At 43.5% G+C, this 16,180-nt stretch overlaps 1 protein-coding gene across 2 annotated transcripts in view; it reads left to right on the top strand.

The window, feature by feature from the left end:
- Window positions 1–15,641, top strand: part of ANO10 (anoctamin 10) — a 218,382-nt gene extending 202,741 nt beyond the window's left edge. For both annotated transcript variants that reach the window (XM_066585244.1, XM_066585245.1), the window contains exon 13: window positions 11,642–15,641. In XM_066585244.1, the coding sequence (XP_066441341.1) occupies window positions 11,642–11,692 (51 nt within the window). In that variant the 3' untranslated portion in view covers window positions 11,693–15,641. The remainder of the gene's footprint in view (window positions 1–11,641) is intronic.
- The last annotated feature ends 539 nt before the right edge of the window (window positions 15,642–16,180 follow it).

The following is a 16,180-nucleotide window of genomic DNA, read 5'->3' as shown; positions in this document are numbered from 1 at the left end:
AGATCTTTCTTTATAGAAAACTTTTTCACAATTTTTAATAAAATGTTATAGTTAACAAATCCAAGTCTGAATATAAACCTGGCAAACAAATAACATTAAAAATAAAGGATCGGCAAAAAAATACAGAGCTCATATAGAAATCTTTAGGTTTGTATACATAAACAAAGCCGGTATTTGTGAAATGTTGAGCATCTACGACCACTAAAAGGAAAGAGAGGGAAAGAAATCAAGAGTTGAACAGGCCTGAATGTTACACCATGCCAGACCATGGGGCTCGCAAGTTCGACCCAGGCTACAGAAATGTGCGGTGAAGTGGAAAAACATTCCTCCGTCTGAAACAATACAAACAATTATGAGGGGTTCATATTAATCTATTCTGTCTAAGGTGCCCAGGAAGAGAGTCTAGAGGCCTTAGAAACATATCTATAGATGTATAATTCTTCCAGCTGGCATGTTTGAGTAAAGGAGTTAATGACTTCGGTAGGAGAAGGTGCTCCTGGGAACATCCCTTTTTTGGCAATAGCCAAACATGATGCAAATAGAATGTAGGAGATAATTACAGAAGAATGAGATGGAAGTCTATTTGTATACAAAAACATGAGTACCGGATCAGGAGCCACAAAGTGACGGGTAACTCAACTCAATAAATGGAATCAAAGACCGTGTTCTAAAAGGAACAAATGACTGGGCAAGACCACCACATGGATAGGTTAGTACCTTTAGTGTCACATCCCCTCCAACGGGTTTCAGACATTGAATTGTTCATTTTAGCAGCCTGGCGGGAGTTATATACCAATGCGTAAATATTTTTTGTGAGGTCTCCCAGTGCTTAATTCCATGCAAACCCTTTTTAGTCCAGGAGAGAGCTTTCCTCTACTCCTCCAATTGAAATCATTGTTTAAAATGTTGTGTCCTACAAAAGCATGTGAGAAGATTTACTCTGAGAAGCTGAAAGAGAATTGTCATAAAATACAGAAATAACTTTATAAGCCCAAGTGGACAAGGACAAATGAATGAAAAACAACTTAGGAAATACTGGCTTGTGGATGTCAAGGGAACTGAGACTCTGATGAAAGCGATAAACAGACCACTAGGAACTAGAAAGAGTTGTCGTCATGAAGATCTTAATCAATTTTTTTTGATGTCCAGTGATTCCCAGACTCCAAACTCTAAATCTGGAAGAAGGGAAGATCAGTGGAGGGGGCGGACTGAGATCGGAACCATGAAAGTTGCGGAGGAGGTAAACTGCTGCTAGACAGAAACAAAAATTTGCATACTTGGAAGGTGGAGGATCGGTGAAGAGGGTTTAACTCCTAGGAGAGAAATTAAAGAGACCCCTAGAAAGTTAGCTTCAATTGAAGCCAGTTTTTAATTTATTGAGGGGGTCCTACACACACACACACACACACACACACTCTCTCTCTCACTCACTCACACACACACAATCTCACACACTCACACCGCACCCAAGATATGAGAACATATACCATTATTACTTAGCTGTGACGTTAAGGATTCAATATTGTGCTTCCATTAACACAGCACCCATTCCCTGCATGTCTTCTGTTGCATGATATTTGATTTACTGCCTTGGTGAATCTCTGGAAAGATGTGCTGCTCACCTCAAGAGGCTTGGCTGGTTGACCTGTGATTGTCTACCTGGGATTTGACTTTTTTTATGCTATGCAGCTCTACGTAAATTAGAATGTGGCATCGTTGGATAAAACACACCTGGTGGGTCTTTATCTATTTTTGCAACAGTTCCTCCTAATTAAAAAATTTATCTGGCACCAACAGAGAGATCTTGACTGATAATTTGGGTTATGTCCTCATCTTTTTTCCTGTTGGACTACTAGAATACCTTCTTCTCCAGCATAGAATCCTGGATTGGTAGAGTTGGAAGGGACCTCCAGGATCATCGGGTCCAACCCCCTGCTCAGTGCAGGATTCACTAAATCATCCCAGACAAATATTTGTCCAGCCTCTGTTTGAACACTTCCATTGAAAGAGAACTCCCCATCTCCCATGGTAACCTGTTCCACTCATTGATCACTCTCACTGTCTAATACCTAATCTGTGTCTCCTCCCTTTCAGTTTCATCCCATTGCTTCTAGTCTTTCCTTGTGCAAATGAGAATAGGGCTGATCCCTCTGCCCTGTGACAGCCATTCAGATTTTTTTAGACACCTATTAAAGAGGTTGTCCCGCGGCAGCAAGTGGGTCTATACACTTCTGTATGGCCATATTAATGCACTTTGTAATGTACATTGTGCATTAATTATGAGCCATACAGAAGTTATCAAAAGTTTTATACTTACCTGCTCCGTTGCTGGCGTCCTCGTCTCCATGGTGCCGACTAATTTTCGGCCTCTAATGGCCAAATTAGCCGCGCTTGCGCAGTCCGGGTCTTCTGCTGTCTTCAATGGGGCCGCTCGTGCAGAATGCCGGCTCCGTGTAGCTCTGCCCCGTCACGTGCCGATTCCAGTCAATCAGGAGGCTGGAATCGGCAATGGACCGCACAGAAGCCCTGCGGTCCACAGAGAGAGAGGATCCCGGCGGCCATCTCCAGCAGGTGAGTATGAAGACGCCGGACCGCCGGGATTCGGGTAAGTACTACCCGGTTTGTTTTTTTAACCCCTGCATCGGGGTTGTCTCGCGCCGAACGGGGGGGGGGGGGGGGGGTTTAAAAAAAACAACAAAAACCCCGTTTCGGCGCGGGACAACCCCTTTAAGTCTCCTCTAAGCCTTTTTTTTTTGCAAGCTAAACATTCCCAGATCCTTTAACCGTTCCTCATAGGACCGCTCACCATCTTGGTAACTCTTCTCTGAACTTGCTCCAGTTTGTCCATATCTTTTTTAAAGTGGGGTGCCCAGAACTTGGTGCCCATACTAGTAAACCATTGAGTATCTCAAGACTTCAGATTTAGCTTAAAAACCTACATCTTCAGACAAGCATATAATCAGAATTGTTACTTAATTACCTACCGCATCCACTATTTAATAAGGTGCATGCATCCCTATTTATGATGAACACTTCTACCACTTTCTGTCTCCAGCTGTCTGGCGATGGAGCCAGGGTCCTCTCGTCTTATCACTGGTATTTAACACACTTGAGTTATTTGTATGTGCATCGGTATCCGTCATACAGATATGATTACTTCTTATGTCTCCGTTATGATAAGTAAGGTTTATGCTGTAAATAGTAATGTCCGTTCTTTCACCTAGCTTTGAGATCAGGACTTGTGATCAGGAGACGGTCCTATTACATACCTCTTTCTTACCCCTTTCCCGGTACACTTCTCAGTCACTAGTTTTACTTTGTTGTCTATACTTAGTCTTTTCACTCACTTTCGTCTCCTTTCTTGAAAATTTCAATGATCATAATGCACTGTGTGAAACTAAACAATTATGTTCGTGCGGGTTAATAAAAGTACAGATGTAGCACAGTTGGGTTCTGTCATTTTCTGCTATTTGCAGTGATTTTATGGGGTGTTATCGGTGGTTTACTGCAGGTAAGCGTTGGGTGGCCATACACATTAGCTGTCTGCTCATGAATATGCACCGTTGGCTCGGCTCACTGACGGGTTTCTTTCACAGAAGCGAAGGAAACAATCTGCTACCAGAAACCCCTGACAGCGGCCTATATCCCATCAGTACAGAAAGATTGGAAATTCATTAAATTTGGGCTGGGTCAGTCTAACGTGGGCAGCCTTACCGACAGGGTTATGGAGTCGGTATGCCAACCCCCTGACTCCAATTTCAATTCCTAAGAATGATTTCACACTTGCGATTACATTTTTTTTAACGCGAACAACAACAGGACTTTCTAACGTTAAAAATGCATCGCACAAAAATGGCAAACTTGGGGTTTTTGTGCGATACGTTTTTTACATTAGAAAGTCCTATTGAGATTCGCGTTAAAAAAAAAGCAGCGATCACCACTACTTCCCATTATTCCCAACCACGCTTTTCCTCCCAGCCTGCTAACAGATAGTTTTGCTTGGCGGCGAAGTAGAGGACTAATGTCACCACAACATTTTATCACACTTAATAGACCCATCACTTTTCAACAAAACATGCCAGTTATATAGCTTCTTGCAGACGATGTTTCCTCAACCACACTCTCAAATACCCAATATGCCATTTGAGAGGCTGGGCGTCTGGTCACCCCTTCAGCCTGGGACGATCTCTCTCCTATATAATAGTATGAATTGGCCCTCACATGAAGACAAGCTCCCATTCATGAGACGCTAAGAGAAGGATCTGAACATATCGCTCTCAACGGTAAGATGGCACCACTGTTGTGCATTCATTGCCAAGGGCAGCCATCAGGTCACCCTGGCTGAAACCTCCTACAAGATACTACACAGGTCACACTATGTCCCCACAGCAATACACAAGTTCTTCCCTACTACGTCTCCTAATTGCTTTAGAGGTTGTGCGGCACTGGGTTCTTGCATACCTGATGGACATGCCCAGTGGTCAGAACCCTGTGGAGGCAGGTAGCCAGTCTGGTTTTCAAGAGTTTTGGGCAAGACATTCACGGTCACCCCCTTGGTTGGCTGCTGGCGGAAAAACCGACCGGGTATAATAAACAACAGAAACTGTCCCAGTTTATATGTATGGCGGTAAGGATCTACATAGCATCCCAGTGGTTGAAACCATCCCTTATTCTGAACCCCATCATAGCTAGAACCCCTAAAATGATCTGTGAAAAGCTGTCTGCTATGAGGGTTGATTCTATGGAGGGCTTCCTTAAAGGGGTTCTGACACGAATAAGGTTTTTATGCTTTAACAGCCATTGTTCCCTGGTCTGCCTAATGGACACAAGGAACACACGATTTTTGGCGTGCTAAAGCATAAAAACCTAATGTTTACCTTTTTGCTGTGTTTTTGTTGTGCAGCGGGGGTCATCTCCCAGCAGGCTCTCAGCTTACTCCGACGAGCCAGGACGGGCTGTCCCCCTCTGGGATTGCGCGCAGGCGCAGAAGACAGGTGCCCTCTGACACCAGTCAGGACGGGCCGCCTCTCCACTACGCACGCGCAGAACTTGGAGTTCAGCCAGGACGGACGGTCCGCCCACAGCATGCACAGCTTGTGACGTGGCGCCTGTCCGTTCACCTTGAAAGTGGCTCATGGACGGAGCAGAGCAGGAAGCAGTCATTTTGACCGCTCCAGCTCTGCTTCAAGAAGCTGCAGAAGATGATGCCGGATGGAGGGGACATGCCTGATGATCGGTCCTGGCCAGGCAAGGTAAATACATTTTTTTTTTCTCCATGTCAGAACCCCTTTAAGACTTGGAAACCATGGTCTGACTATCTAAATATCCCAAATATGTTGAGACTACTGACGAGACACACCAGATAATGATACCAGTAACATCCTACATACAAATAAGAATATTTTTCTCATTACAATAATGAGTGGAAACCTTCCTTCAGCTCTTTATTATGTTAAGTTTAAAAATCAAATTAAAACTTTTGAAACAAAAAAAAAAAAACGCTGCGATATCGCGATCGCAAGTGTGAAGGCACCCTAATTCTGACTGCAACCTCACAGTTCTGCTTACTGAGTCACAGGGCACAGAGAACCTCAGCTACAACTCTGAGCTTCTCTGCAAGGTATATGCACTAGAGAATCCCATAAAAAGTTGTGTAGGACGAAGTCTACTTGAAGATGTGATTTTTAACTTTCCATTTACTCCTATTTTGGTTTATATGTCTGTTTTTAATGGTTAATAATTTTAGTTTGCCAGAATTGCCATCCAGAAAGAATTCACAGCAAGCTAATAGAAATATGCAGGTTCCACTTATACGTCTTGAGTGTCCTTCAGTAGATTGTTGTCGATTGAGAGAAGCCCTAGATGACCTCAGGTTATTTCAGCTTTGGAAAATGAATAACTTTGTTCATGCTGACCATAACAAATCCATAGTCGGTTAAACATCAACAGTGCAGCGCCTGTGGCTTCATGTGTAAAGTATAGATTACTGGAGCTGAGCAAGCACGACCTGCAGAATAGCCACCTCCTAATAAGACTCGGCAAGCAAATATCACAATAGTAAAGCTAGGTCCAGAGCCTTCGACACAAATCCAGCGTAGAATCCCAGACAAAATAACCTACTTTTGGGCTGAAAGTAGGAGACCCACTGAGTCCGGGGATGTAGGTGTTATACCTACCTTTGCCATCATTCCCCGGGTGTGAGCGCTGACAGCTACCACTGAATACCATGAGCGGCATGCTAAGTAATCCACCGGTACTAATTTCATAATGGGTGGACTACTTAGCAGCACAGCTCTTTGCACTGCAGTGGTGGCTTTCAACACTCACACTGGGGGAACCACTTGGGGAGTTAAGTATAACACTTACATCCCCAGACTCAGCGGGTCACTTACTTGCAGCTTAGCCAATAGGGATAAAGGTAGGTGGCAGTCTCTATTTAAGCCTCTGTAATGGCAAGTGCGTTGCATGACATTAGGTCGAATTCACACGGCTGGTCCGATCCCGCAGTGGAATCCGACCCTGTGCCTGGCCCGGTGACCCTTGTACCTATCTGGATTCTTCATTATCTGCATTGCAGATGTGGCAGCCGGCGCACATGCGCAGTACAGATTATGCCACACCATCGCTAGGCGATGACGCAGATTCCGCGGCCCATCAGCTGCGGATGGGCTTCAAATTGGACGGCTTCCATTGACTTCATTGGAAGCCATCCACGCTGAAATAGAACTTGCTGCAATTTTCAATCCGCAAGCAGAAAATCACAATTGATTTCCACTTATGGACATGGAAAAGCTATTTTTCAATAGCATGTTTATGAGCAGTATTTGCTGCGGAATCCGGAGGCGGACGCTCGCTCCGGTCTGTGCATTGCAAATACACCCGTGTATACCCCATAGTGAAGACCATGAATATTAGATCTGCGATTGTTCCCCACTCGGCGGCTCTGACTATCAGAAGTTTCAAGGCGCTGCGGCCTCGGTTGAGCGCTGTAGCCTCTTCATTGTTTGCAGTTGTTTTACACTGGTTCGTACCGCACACCATACTTTTGGAGCGGCATCTTTGTCCAATTCACTCGGTTGTAACTGATGATCTGTGTAAGACTCAGAGTAAGATCCCTTGCAGGTAGGGGTACAACTTAGATTCAGCTGACTGGTGGTGATAATTTACTCCTCTTTTGGTCCTAAGCTAGTGTAACCAATGGCCAACACTACGTGATCTCCACTATTTGGGTCTTGGGCTGTGAGCTCTGCTGGAGTAAGGGTCCGGTTAGACTTGCTGATTCTCTTTAACATTTAGTTATTGGCTTGCGCTTAGACTAAACTATTATCGCTCACTTACGCTCGTTTGAACAATTTTTTGAATAATAATCCTCATGTGGCAGAGAGTGTTAAGGCAGCAGAAATGCAGTCCTAAGCACTCGCTCACGACCTGAAGGTTGCGGGTTCAATCCCTGCTTGGTTCAGGTATGTGGCTCAAGGTTGACTTAGCCTTCCATCCTTCCGAGGTCGGTAAAATGAGTACCCAGCTTGGTGGGGGGGTGGGGGGAATATATAAATTACTTGAAAGCGCTGCAGAATAAGTTGACGCTATACAAATAACATTTATTTTTATGTAAAAGCACCTTAAAATAAACTATGTTGTAAATCCTGTTAATCAAGATGATAAGTGAATGTTTGTAATTAGTGACTTGAATTGTTAGCAGATTCGTGGTAGCGCATACAAGACATCTATTGTGTCCCTCCTGAATCGGGGTTTCCGAACAGATAATGTGATGCCTTATGTGCTGTCAACAAGGGAACGTAAAACTGATTGTCAGTTTATTTTTAAAGGGGTTGTCAAGAACTAAACTGATGACCTATCCTCAGGATAATTCATCAATAGTTGATCAATGCGCCGCTCAGGATCCCTGACAATCAGCTGATTGAAGTAATAGCAGCACTTGGGTGAGTGCCACGGCCGCTTTCGTCCGTACCAGGCACAGCGCCATGCATTGTATAGCAGTTCAATCACGTTCACCTGAATGGAATGAGGACAAAAAGAAGAATCTGGGCAGAGCACCTGCTGCTTCATATAAAGCATATAATCTTTTAATCAACCATGCCGGACAACCTCTCGCATACCTACCACATATCAGGGTGGATGGCTGCTCGGTATTATACTTGTACATAGACAAGGCATTCAGCTGGGACTGGAGACATCATCACATAGTACATGGAGCTAAAACCATCTCTTCTGATGTCTGCTCCAGATAGGAAAGCCTCATTAGAACTTTTAGAGGTGGAGCATCTTGTCTGGGGATGTCTGGCATGGGAGCCCAATGTTGCTTTCCCACAGGTGTCTATAGTAATGACGTTTTTCATACAAAATGTTCCCTGTCACAATTATCCCTTTAATAAACATTGGCTTAAAGAGTTTTTAAAAATGCCCTTTTTTTAAAGTAGGCCATACCCGCCAATGGCTAACGTACAAAAGTGTATCTCTGATCTCACCCTACAGAAAATGTTGGGAGAAAGAATGATGCAGAATGTTTGATATTCACATGCCTGATCCTTCGCTCCTGCAGAAACTAAAGGGGATCCACCAAAAAGAACTTATATCACCCATCTATAGGATAGGCGATAAAAGTGTGACTAGTTGGGTCTCAACGTTGAGACCCTCACTGATCCTGTGAACGGGGGTTCCGTAATTCCCCCTCCTCCCTCAGGGTCGCTGCACCCATCTGAGGTGACGTGGAAATTGAATGGAGTGTTGTTCCACATGTGTGACAGTGTCTATTTCATTTCAATGGGGCTAAGGGAAATAGCCAAGTACAAGTGCTAGGCTATCCCTGACCGACCTACTGAAAAAGAATGCACAAGCGCCACTCCATTCAATCTTCTCCTAACTGGGAGGGTTGCAGTGAGGAGGAAGAGGTACACAGGACCCCTGTTCTTGGGATCCTTGGTATCAGACCCCCACTGGTCAGACATTTCTCACCAACTATGTTGGATAGGTGATAAGTTGTTTTTGGTGCGACCTCATTACACATCTGCGGGATGGGTATCCCATCGTGTTATTCTACTGTTCCTGTTGGGAAAAAAAACATGCACAGTCAACCAAATAGCCACCGGCTACATAATGTGTATGGATGTCCACCTTAAGTCTGAAGACTAGTACAAATCTCTTTTCTTCACATTACTTCTACGTTGTGCTGTTTGCTGCAGTGTAAGCAGGTTCTGTTGGGTTCTCTCTAGTCTTATCACCGGCATGTTCAGTTGACGAAACTATTGACTTCCTAAGCCCCAAGAAGTTGCCTTCAGCTATATTAAAAGTTATTGCAATTACCATCCAGTTAATCATTTATAGACATTCATGAGCAATTAAGAATGTTTTTGACTGTAGTAATAACCCAATCTGGAGACCACGTTCTTTCAGAGCTGCACCTTTCCTGTTCTTCCCGATCAGAGGCTCCTACATTTTCATTTTTAGTTTATAATAGCCATCATTTCCCTCAGATCTAAAAATCTAAATACTGTCTAATATAAAGAAGACTCTTATTCAGAGGGTGTAGTTATTGGGCTCCATCTAACCTTCTTTTGACCTTGGTGTTCGCGCTGTATCGTCAACAGGAAATAATGGTCGCACTCTTAATCCTTCCTGTTGATACTCAATTGTGCTTGTTTAGTTATGTGTATATGTTATTCCAGAAATTGCATTACGGGATTAAGCGTTTTTGTTACAAAATCTATGGAATAAATACAAGTAGTGTACAATTGTGGAAATGTTCTGGAGCCGTAGGGTGACGTTGAGCGCCCCAATCCAAACTCTGCTCCTAGAACTGCTTCCAGTCCTGATGATACTCGCCATCGTATGACCCACCACACATTAACCCTTTCCAATCCAATTTGTATCCTGGTTTTCCTAGGGGGCTTACTCTTTTTCTGCCGTTATACAATGGCGCTATATGCTGGCTAAAGCCAGTACTGCATGAGGTGACACGTTGGATAGGCTCCAACAGCAGAGAGGCTGGCAGTATACAGTAAGAGAACCCCCACGGTTGTCTTCCAACATTGGAGCCGTACAGCCTTAAATCATAATGTCTTTAGACGTCAGACAGTGGATTGGAAAGGGTTAATGGATGTAACAGCACTATAAAATTACCTTTATATAGTTAGATAGCACTATCAAATCTGAGTACGCATATGTGTTTGTGTGTGTGTATATGTATGTATATATATGTATGTGTGTGTGTGTGTATGTATATGTGTGTATAATTATATATATACACATATATGAATAAGACTGCTGCCATGCAGCACTGATCATAGACATAAACCAAAAACTGCTAATGGGAGACCGCTGTAAAATGTATTGTATGGCATTAATTGCGCACTTTACTGCCGGTGGGAGAGATACCCCTCGTTCCAAGGTCGCTTGTAGAAAACGCATTCAATGAAATACACAGAAAATATACCCTTCTCACTAAAGCCTTACAGATAAACTAGAGGGTTGAAATGTCTGAGGGTGGTCGCAATCTGCAGCTAACCGTTTTGGTAGGTGTCCATGGTTGAAGATCATCCAAAAGACCTTAAGATATATCGGAGGAAGTATTTCATGTAGACCTCCAATAGTCATCAGGTGCTCGGTAAGGTATCCAAAGGTGCAATGTCCATGGAGTTCAGGAGGAACTTGTCACATTGACGATGCAGTCGGATCTACAGGCAGGATGTTACAGAGCAGAAGGAGCGGAGCAGAATGATATATAGTTTTGTGGGAACAGTATACCGTACAATTTACGGATCTAAAACTCCATTGATTTTGAGCTTAGGAGTCCAGTAGGCAATCCAATCTGTGTGTTTATACATACACACCCATCCAGGAAAGGCTCTCAATCTTTGATTGGACTGCCCACTTGACTCCTAAGCCCAAAAGGAGGTTTAGATACATTTATGTATACGTACATATATGTATTGTGCCAATATCTGTGTGGGGTCGGCGAGGACACAGCGGCTCACTTAGTCCATGTAAGAGTCTGAATAACTTTATTTTCTTGAATATTCAGCAATAACATGGAAATCCAGTGGAAACCCTGTAGCCACTAGCAGCACATACACTTAGTGCTATAAACCTAACAAACACTTGCTCATCAAGGCACTAACTAAATAGGAGTTTCCTCACTCACTACAACACAGTGGCCTTGCGCCACTACACATACCCAACAGAGTGTCAGTCTGAAGGCGTCCTTCCCCGTCAGACTTGTGATATTACCACAGCCTGGTCTCCCACAGACATCAGACTTTTAGCCTCCTCTTAGCAGCCCTCACAAGGAGTAGCTCCAGCTCTCTCTCTCAGAGCCTAGCCCAGCACAGCTTTCCGCAGCAGCTCTACTTTAGCTTTCAGCAAGGGACTGAATATGTCTGGAGATTTCAGCTCCTCCAGATACCCCTGCACAGCTGTCCCTGCTGATTAGCACACCTTACAGTACCCAGGATAGGAAGGATATCTGCTTGGTTTATCCAACATTGGCAGAGTTTGAGAATGAACTCTAAAAGACCTACCGTAGATAAATGTATTCTAGATGGGGATTCGGCCTCCAACTTGCACACCTATGGCGTCTACTCTACGCCTCTTTCTAACCGATGCTCTATCTTTTGTCTTCCAGCAAATGAAACTGTCTTTCGACTCGCTCACTGAAGATGCAATAGACTCCTGAAGACTCAACACAGACAAATAGTACAAAAGTATTTTGCACTTACAAGAACACTGCGATGACTTTCTATGTTTACCAAAGAACCGCTTGGCTCCTCAGGTTGCAATATATTTAATTTACCGTACTATCTCTCCTGTGTTAGATCTGGTGCCCGCATGTTTTGTTGGGGTGATGTGTACATTTTGCTTTAGGCCCTGGTTGCTGCATTTTTCACTTGGTGGAGGATCCTAGAAGCTATAGAGTAGTAAGCTGATTTGGCCATGCTTCTGTCTGAACGGAGACGGTTTACATAGAGTATGGCCATGTTCTGTATGATCAAGGAGATGTCAGAAAGTTTTCAGTTTACATACCAACTTTTAACCTTACACTTCGGTTGCACTGCGCCATCCCCATGAGCTAAAGATACCTGTTAAGTAGCATCACTAGTCCATTATCTGCTGAAGATTCCGTATGTTCCTCCATCTGCTGTAACTTTACGTTTTTTCATAGTTCTAATGTTATTTCTGTAGTAACTCACAGTGAAAATGGCGGTTCACTGCAGAACTCTGTTTATAGGAAACCACTCTATATCGGACAACATCCCCATAGGCTTATAGTTGACAAGATGCAGTAACGGTGTAGCCTGCGTGTCGCAACATAAGATGAAGTGATGATGGCTGTCCAGGAATAGAAAAACAACCAACTTCTCTGTTCCAAAAACAGTGTCCCCACCCGTCCATGGTTTGTGCCTAGTATTATAGCCCAACTCCAATGAAGTGAATGGGGCATAGTGGGAATAGCGCACACAGCCTGTATTATACGGTATATTCCCATGTCGTTTTTTATATCTCATCAAGAGCACAGCATATCAGTGTTTAGTTTATCATTACTATATCAGAAGGTCCTGTACAGTGTCCATTCCACGAGCTTTAAGGGAAATGCCAAAAATCCATGTTAGAATTAGTTGCGGTCATGCCATAGATACGGTAATATCGTAAGATCACACTAGTAGGCTTCATGTTCCTGGACCTCAATGGCTTACATGTTGGGTGCTAGATGTCTCTGACACAACAGCCTACCCAAAGCTCCATTGATGTGAATGACCATGCTTTGGTGTTTACAATGAAGACGGGTGTCAAACCCATTTTTAACAAGGGTCACATCAGCCTTATGGTTGCCTTTATAGGGCCAATTGTAAGACTTTATAGTAATAAGTTACCCCCATAGTGGCCACAGTATTAATAGGGTCCCCCAAGTAATTATAGTAATCCCAGTAGTAAGAGTCCTCTATGTTGGTGACCCCAGTAATAATAGTGCCCCTGATGGTGGCTACAATAGTAATTAAGTGACCCCCGTAGTAGTCTCAGCAGTAATATGGACCTCCCTATTGGCCTTTGGTCGGGCAGCATCCCTTGATGTATTCCACTCAACCAACCTGCAGCTGCTGCTTAGTCTGTGACCGCTGACCTCTCCTCCCCGATGCCAGTGTGCGCCATCCTGTGAACGGTGCAGACGCCGAAGGGAGAGGTCAGCGGTCACAGACTCAGCACTGTCGCCGCCGTACCACTGGGTGATTGGAATGCCTGTCGGGTTGCTGCACAGCTGGCGGGCCACATAAATGAGGTGGTGGGACAGATTCGTCTGCAGGCCTTGTGATTGACATGTTGATCCCTAAAACCTTGTAAATTGGTGGAGCTCTCCGACTCTACTTCATATGGTCCTCTGACATGGTCAAAGATGACTTTTGTCTCTCTTTCACTGTAGTGGGGTATGAGTGACATTTGTAATTCTCTGTCCAGAGTATAAGGAAAGAGAATTATGTGTTTATTTAGGACTAATACGTCTGAAAAAATGATGCAATCAGATTATCTACATACATATATTAATTAATCGGCACTTGTGGTATCCTTGCTTTAGTCATGAATTCATATATCCTCCATTACAGAAGGTTTTCTGTGTTCCTTAAGCTATGTTCATATACTCAAGTTTGATGAGGATTTTTAGAGTGAGCTCCGTTCCAAAACCCTCATCAAATCCACTAACATTCTGCATCCAGTTTAGGTGAAGGGGGTATTTCATACTCCAATCCTCTGCAGTGGAGAAGGTAGTGCAGAACAATGACCACGCCACTGATGTCAAATCTACAGAATGATTGTTGTTTCCACAGATTCTTCAGGGCTAAGCCAAGGATACACTACCCAACCAAAATAACTGGATATCTGAGCAAGAACCAAAAGGAGTATTTATTTCCATATGTTAATACCTAGTCGGGCTCCTTTTGACTCTCACTGTATTGCATACGCTCTGTGGCATGCATTCCAATAACATCTGATACACTTCAGCTGGTATTTCCCTCCATTCAACCTGCAAAGTCTGGCGAGTTCTCTCAAAGAAGATAGACGCTGTTCATCTTTTTTGACCTGACCTTCTAATCCGTCCAAAAGATGTTCAGCAGGGTTCTGGTTGGGACTCTGTGCAGTCAGTCCAATTGTGGAACATCCTTATCCTCAAGCTAATGTAAAACAGTGTTGAATTTGTGACAAGGCGCATTGTCTTGTCAGAAGTATGGCTGAGTATTGCCACGTAAAACATCCCCAGATCATAGCGGAGCCTCCTCCGTACTTAACTGTTGGCACAACACACTCCGACGAAAGGCATTCCCCAGGCTCCTCCACACCCAGGTACGTCCATCTGATTTAAAATGATTGATCACTCCATAGAACGGTCTTTCTTTGCTTAGCTGTCCAACAATACCCCTTACACTATTATAGACGGGCCGATGCATCTTCAAGAGAACTTGCCAGACGTTTGCAGGATGAATAGAGGGAAATACCAGCGGAAGTGTATCAGCTGTTAGTACAAAGTATGCTGCAAAGAGTACTCTATGCTATTAGGCCCAAAGGAGCCCCACTAACTATTAGCATATGGAAATAAATACTACTTTTGATTCTTGCTTAAGTGTCCAATTACTTTTGGTAGGATAGTGTACGTATTATTGCTTTACAATGGGCCTAATACTTGGGTGGTTCTGCCAACACATCTGTGGTAGAAAGCCATGTCATCCTTGGCTTTCTGCCGTGGATATTTTGTAAACTGCATGGGGGATTTGCATTTGGTAAATCCTGAACATGTAAACTTATTGTTAGTACTTCATAGGCCGCTGCCACCGGCAGGTGCTGCTCCCTGTTCCTCAGCAATGCCTAAATATATTCAGATTACTACTGAGCAAACAGCACTGTGAACAGGAATAATAAATGATGTATTAGCTATTATGCAGAGCTCCCTACTAAGTACCAAAAATATTTGGACCCCACTGATTGTTTTGGGATCTGTGTATATTGCAGTAAGTAAATTAGTGTTATACACAGTATGCTATAAACCAGGGACACAGTTTGTATCATTTTTTTAGCGAAGTTGGAGGTTTTTCAGAAACAGCGCCACATCTGTTTAACAGGCTTTGTCTGGTATTGCAGCAAATTTGTATTAAAGTGGGGAAAAAAAACATACCAATATTTTTTTCTGATCCTGGATCATATTTTACATTTCCGAGTGACTCACACATGGGATTTTCTTCAGTGTCTCCCAATAGCAATAACCTGGAAAGACTACAAAAAAAAGATAACATTTTAACGCAAGATAAATGGGAAGGAGGCGATTTGTAGGGTTGTCAGAGCTGGTTTACCATCTGATACCGGACTGGACGCGCTTAGAGAAACTCTTCTCGTTTAGGGGGCTTTTACACGGGGAGAAAAATTCCACGATGGTCCAACCCCACCAAAACCCGATATGATGAAAGCGTCCTTCTAGTTAGTTACATGTTGGATGAAGTAGTTCTTGTAACTAAGGTATCGCCTGGAGCCTTCCCATGTAATGAGCAGTAACCTGTGAAACACGTCTTCTATCTGTGCTCAGCATTTATACTTCGGTGGGACTGTCCTCTATTACTGCATGCAAATAAAGATCTCAAACCACAGATTGTTACTTATTGCTTCGTCTAATAGAAATGATGGAAAATCTTGAACTTTTCTTGCAGCCACAACTAAAACCTTGCTGTTACATGTGCTGGTTTACTGTACAAGATACCAATAGAAGCAATGCCAAACCTAGGTACACCAGTACTCTGTATAGGCTGCAGGTCTGTTCATACATAAAAAAAAAAAACTTTTTAAAACTTTTTATAATTAGTAAAAATGGAACGTGCTAGGTTCATTTAACATGTCAGGGTTGTTCACTTTGGCCATTAAATGCAGTATTCCAGATGCCCTGTACATTATAGATCTTAAACATCACAAGAAACACAATAGCTACATGTTACTGGGCCATACAGATGTTTCCAGAACAATGCCCCCTTCTCTGACATCACTTCCTGCTCTGCAGCTATTAGAAAAAGCCACACCACAAAGACTTCCTGCTCCGCCCATTCACTGCATGTAGTCCCTTTACAGACTGACAGGGGCGGAAATCATGTGCCACATATTGATATTGAATCCAGCGGCTCCCGACCCTTTGCAA

This window comes from Eleutherodactylus coqui, chromosome 12, assembly GCF_035609145.1.
Source record: "Eleutherodactylus coqui strain aEleCoq1 chromosome 12, aEleCoq1.hap1, whole genome shotgun sequence".
NCBI lineage: Eukaryota > Metazoa > Chordata > Amphibia > Anura > Eleutherodactylidae > Eleutherodactylus > Eleutherodactylus coqui.
Note: the sequence above shows the minus strand (reverse complement) of the source record. Positions and strands in the feature narration are given on the sequence as shown.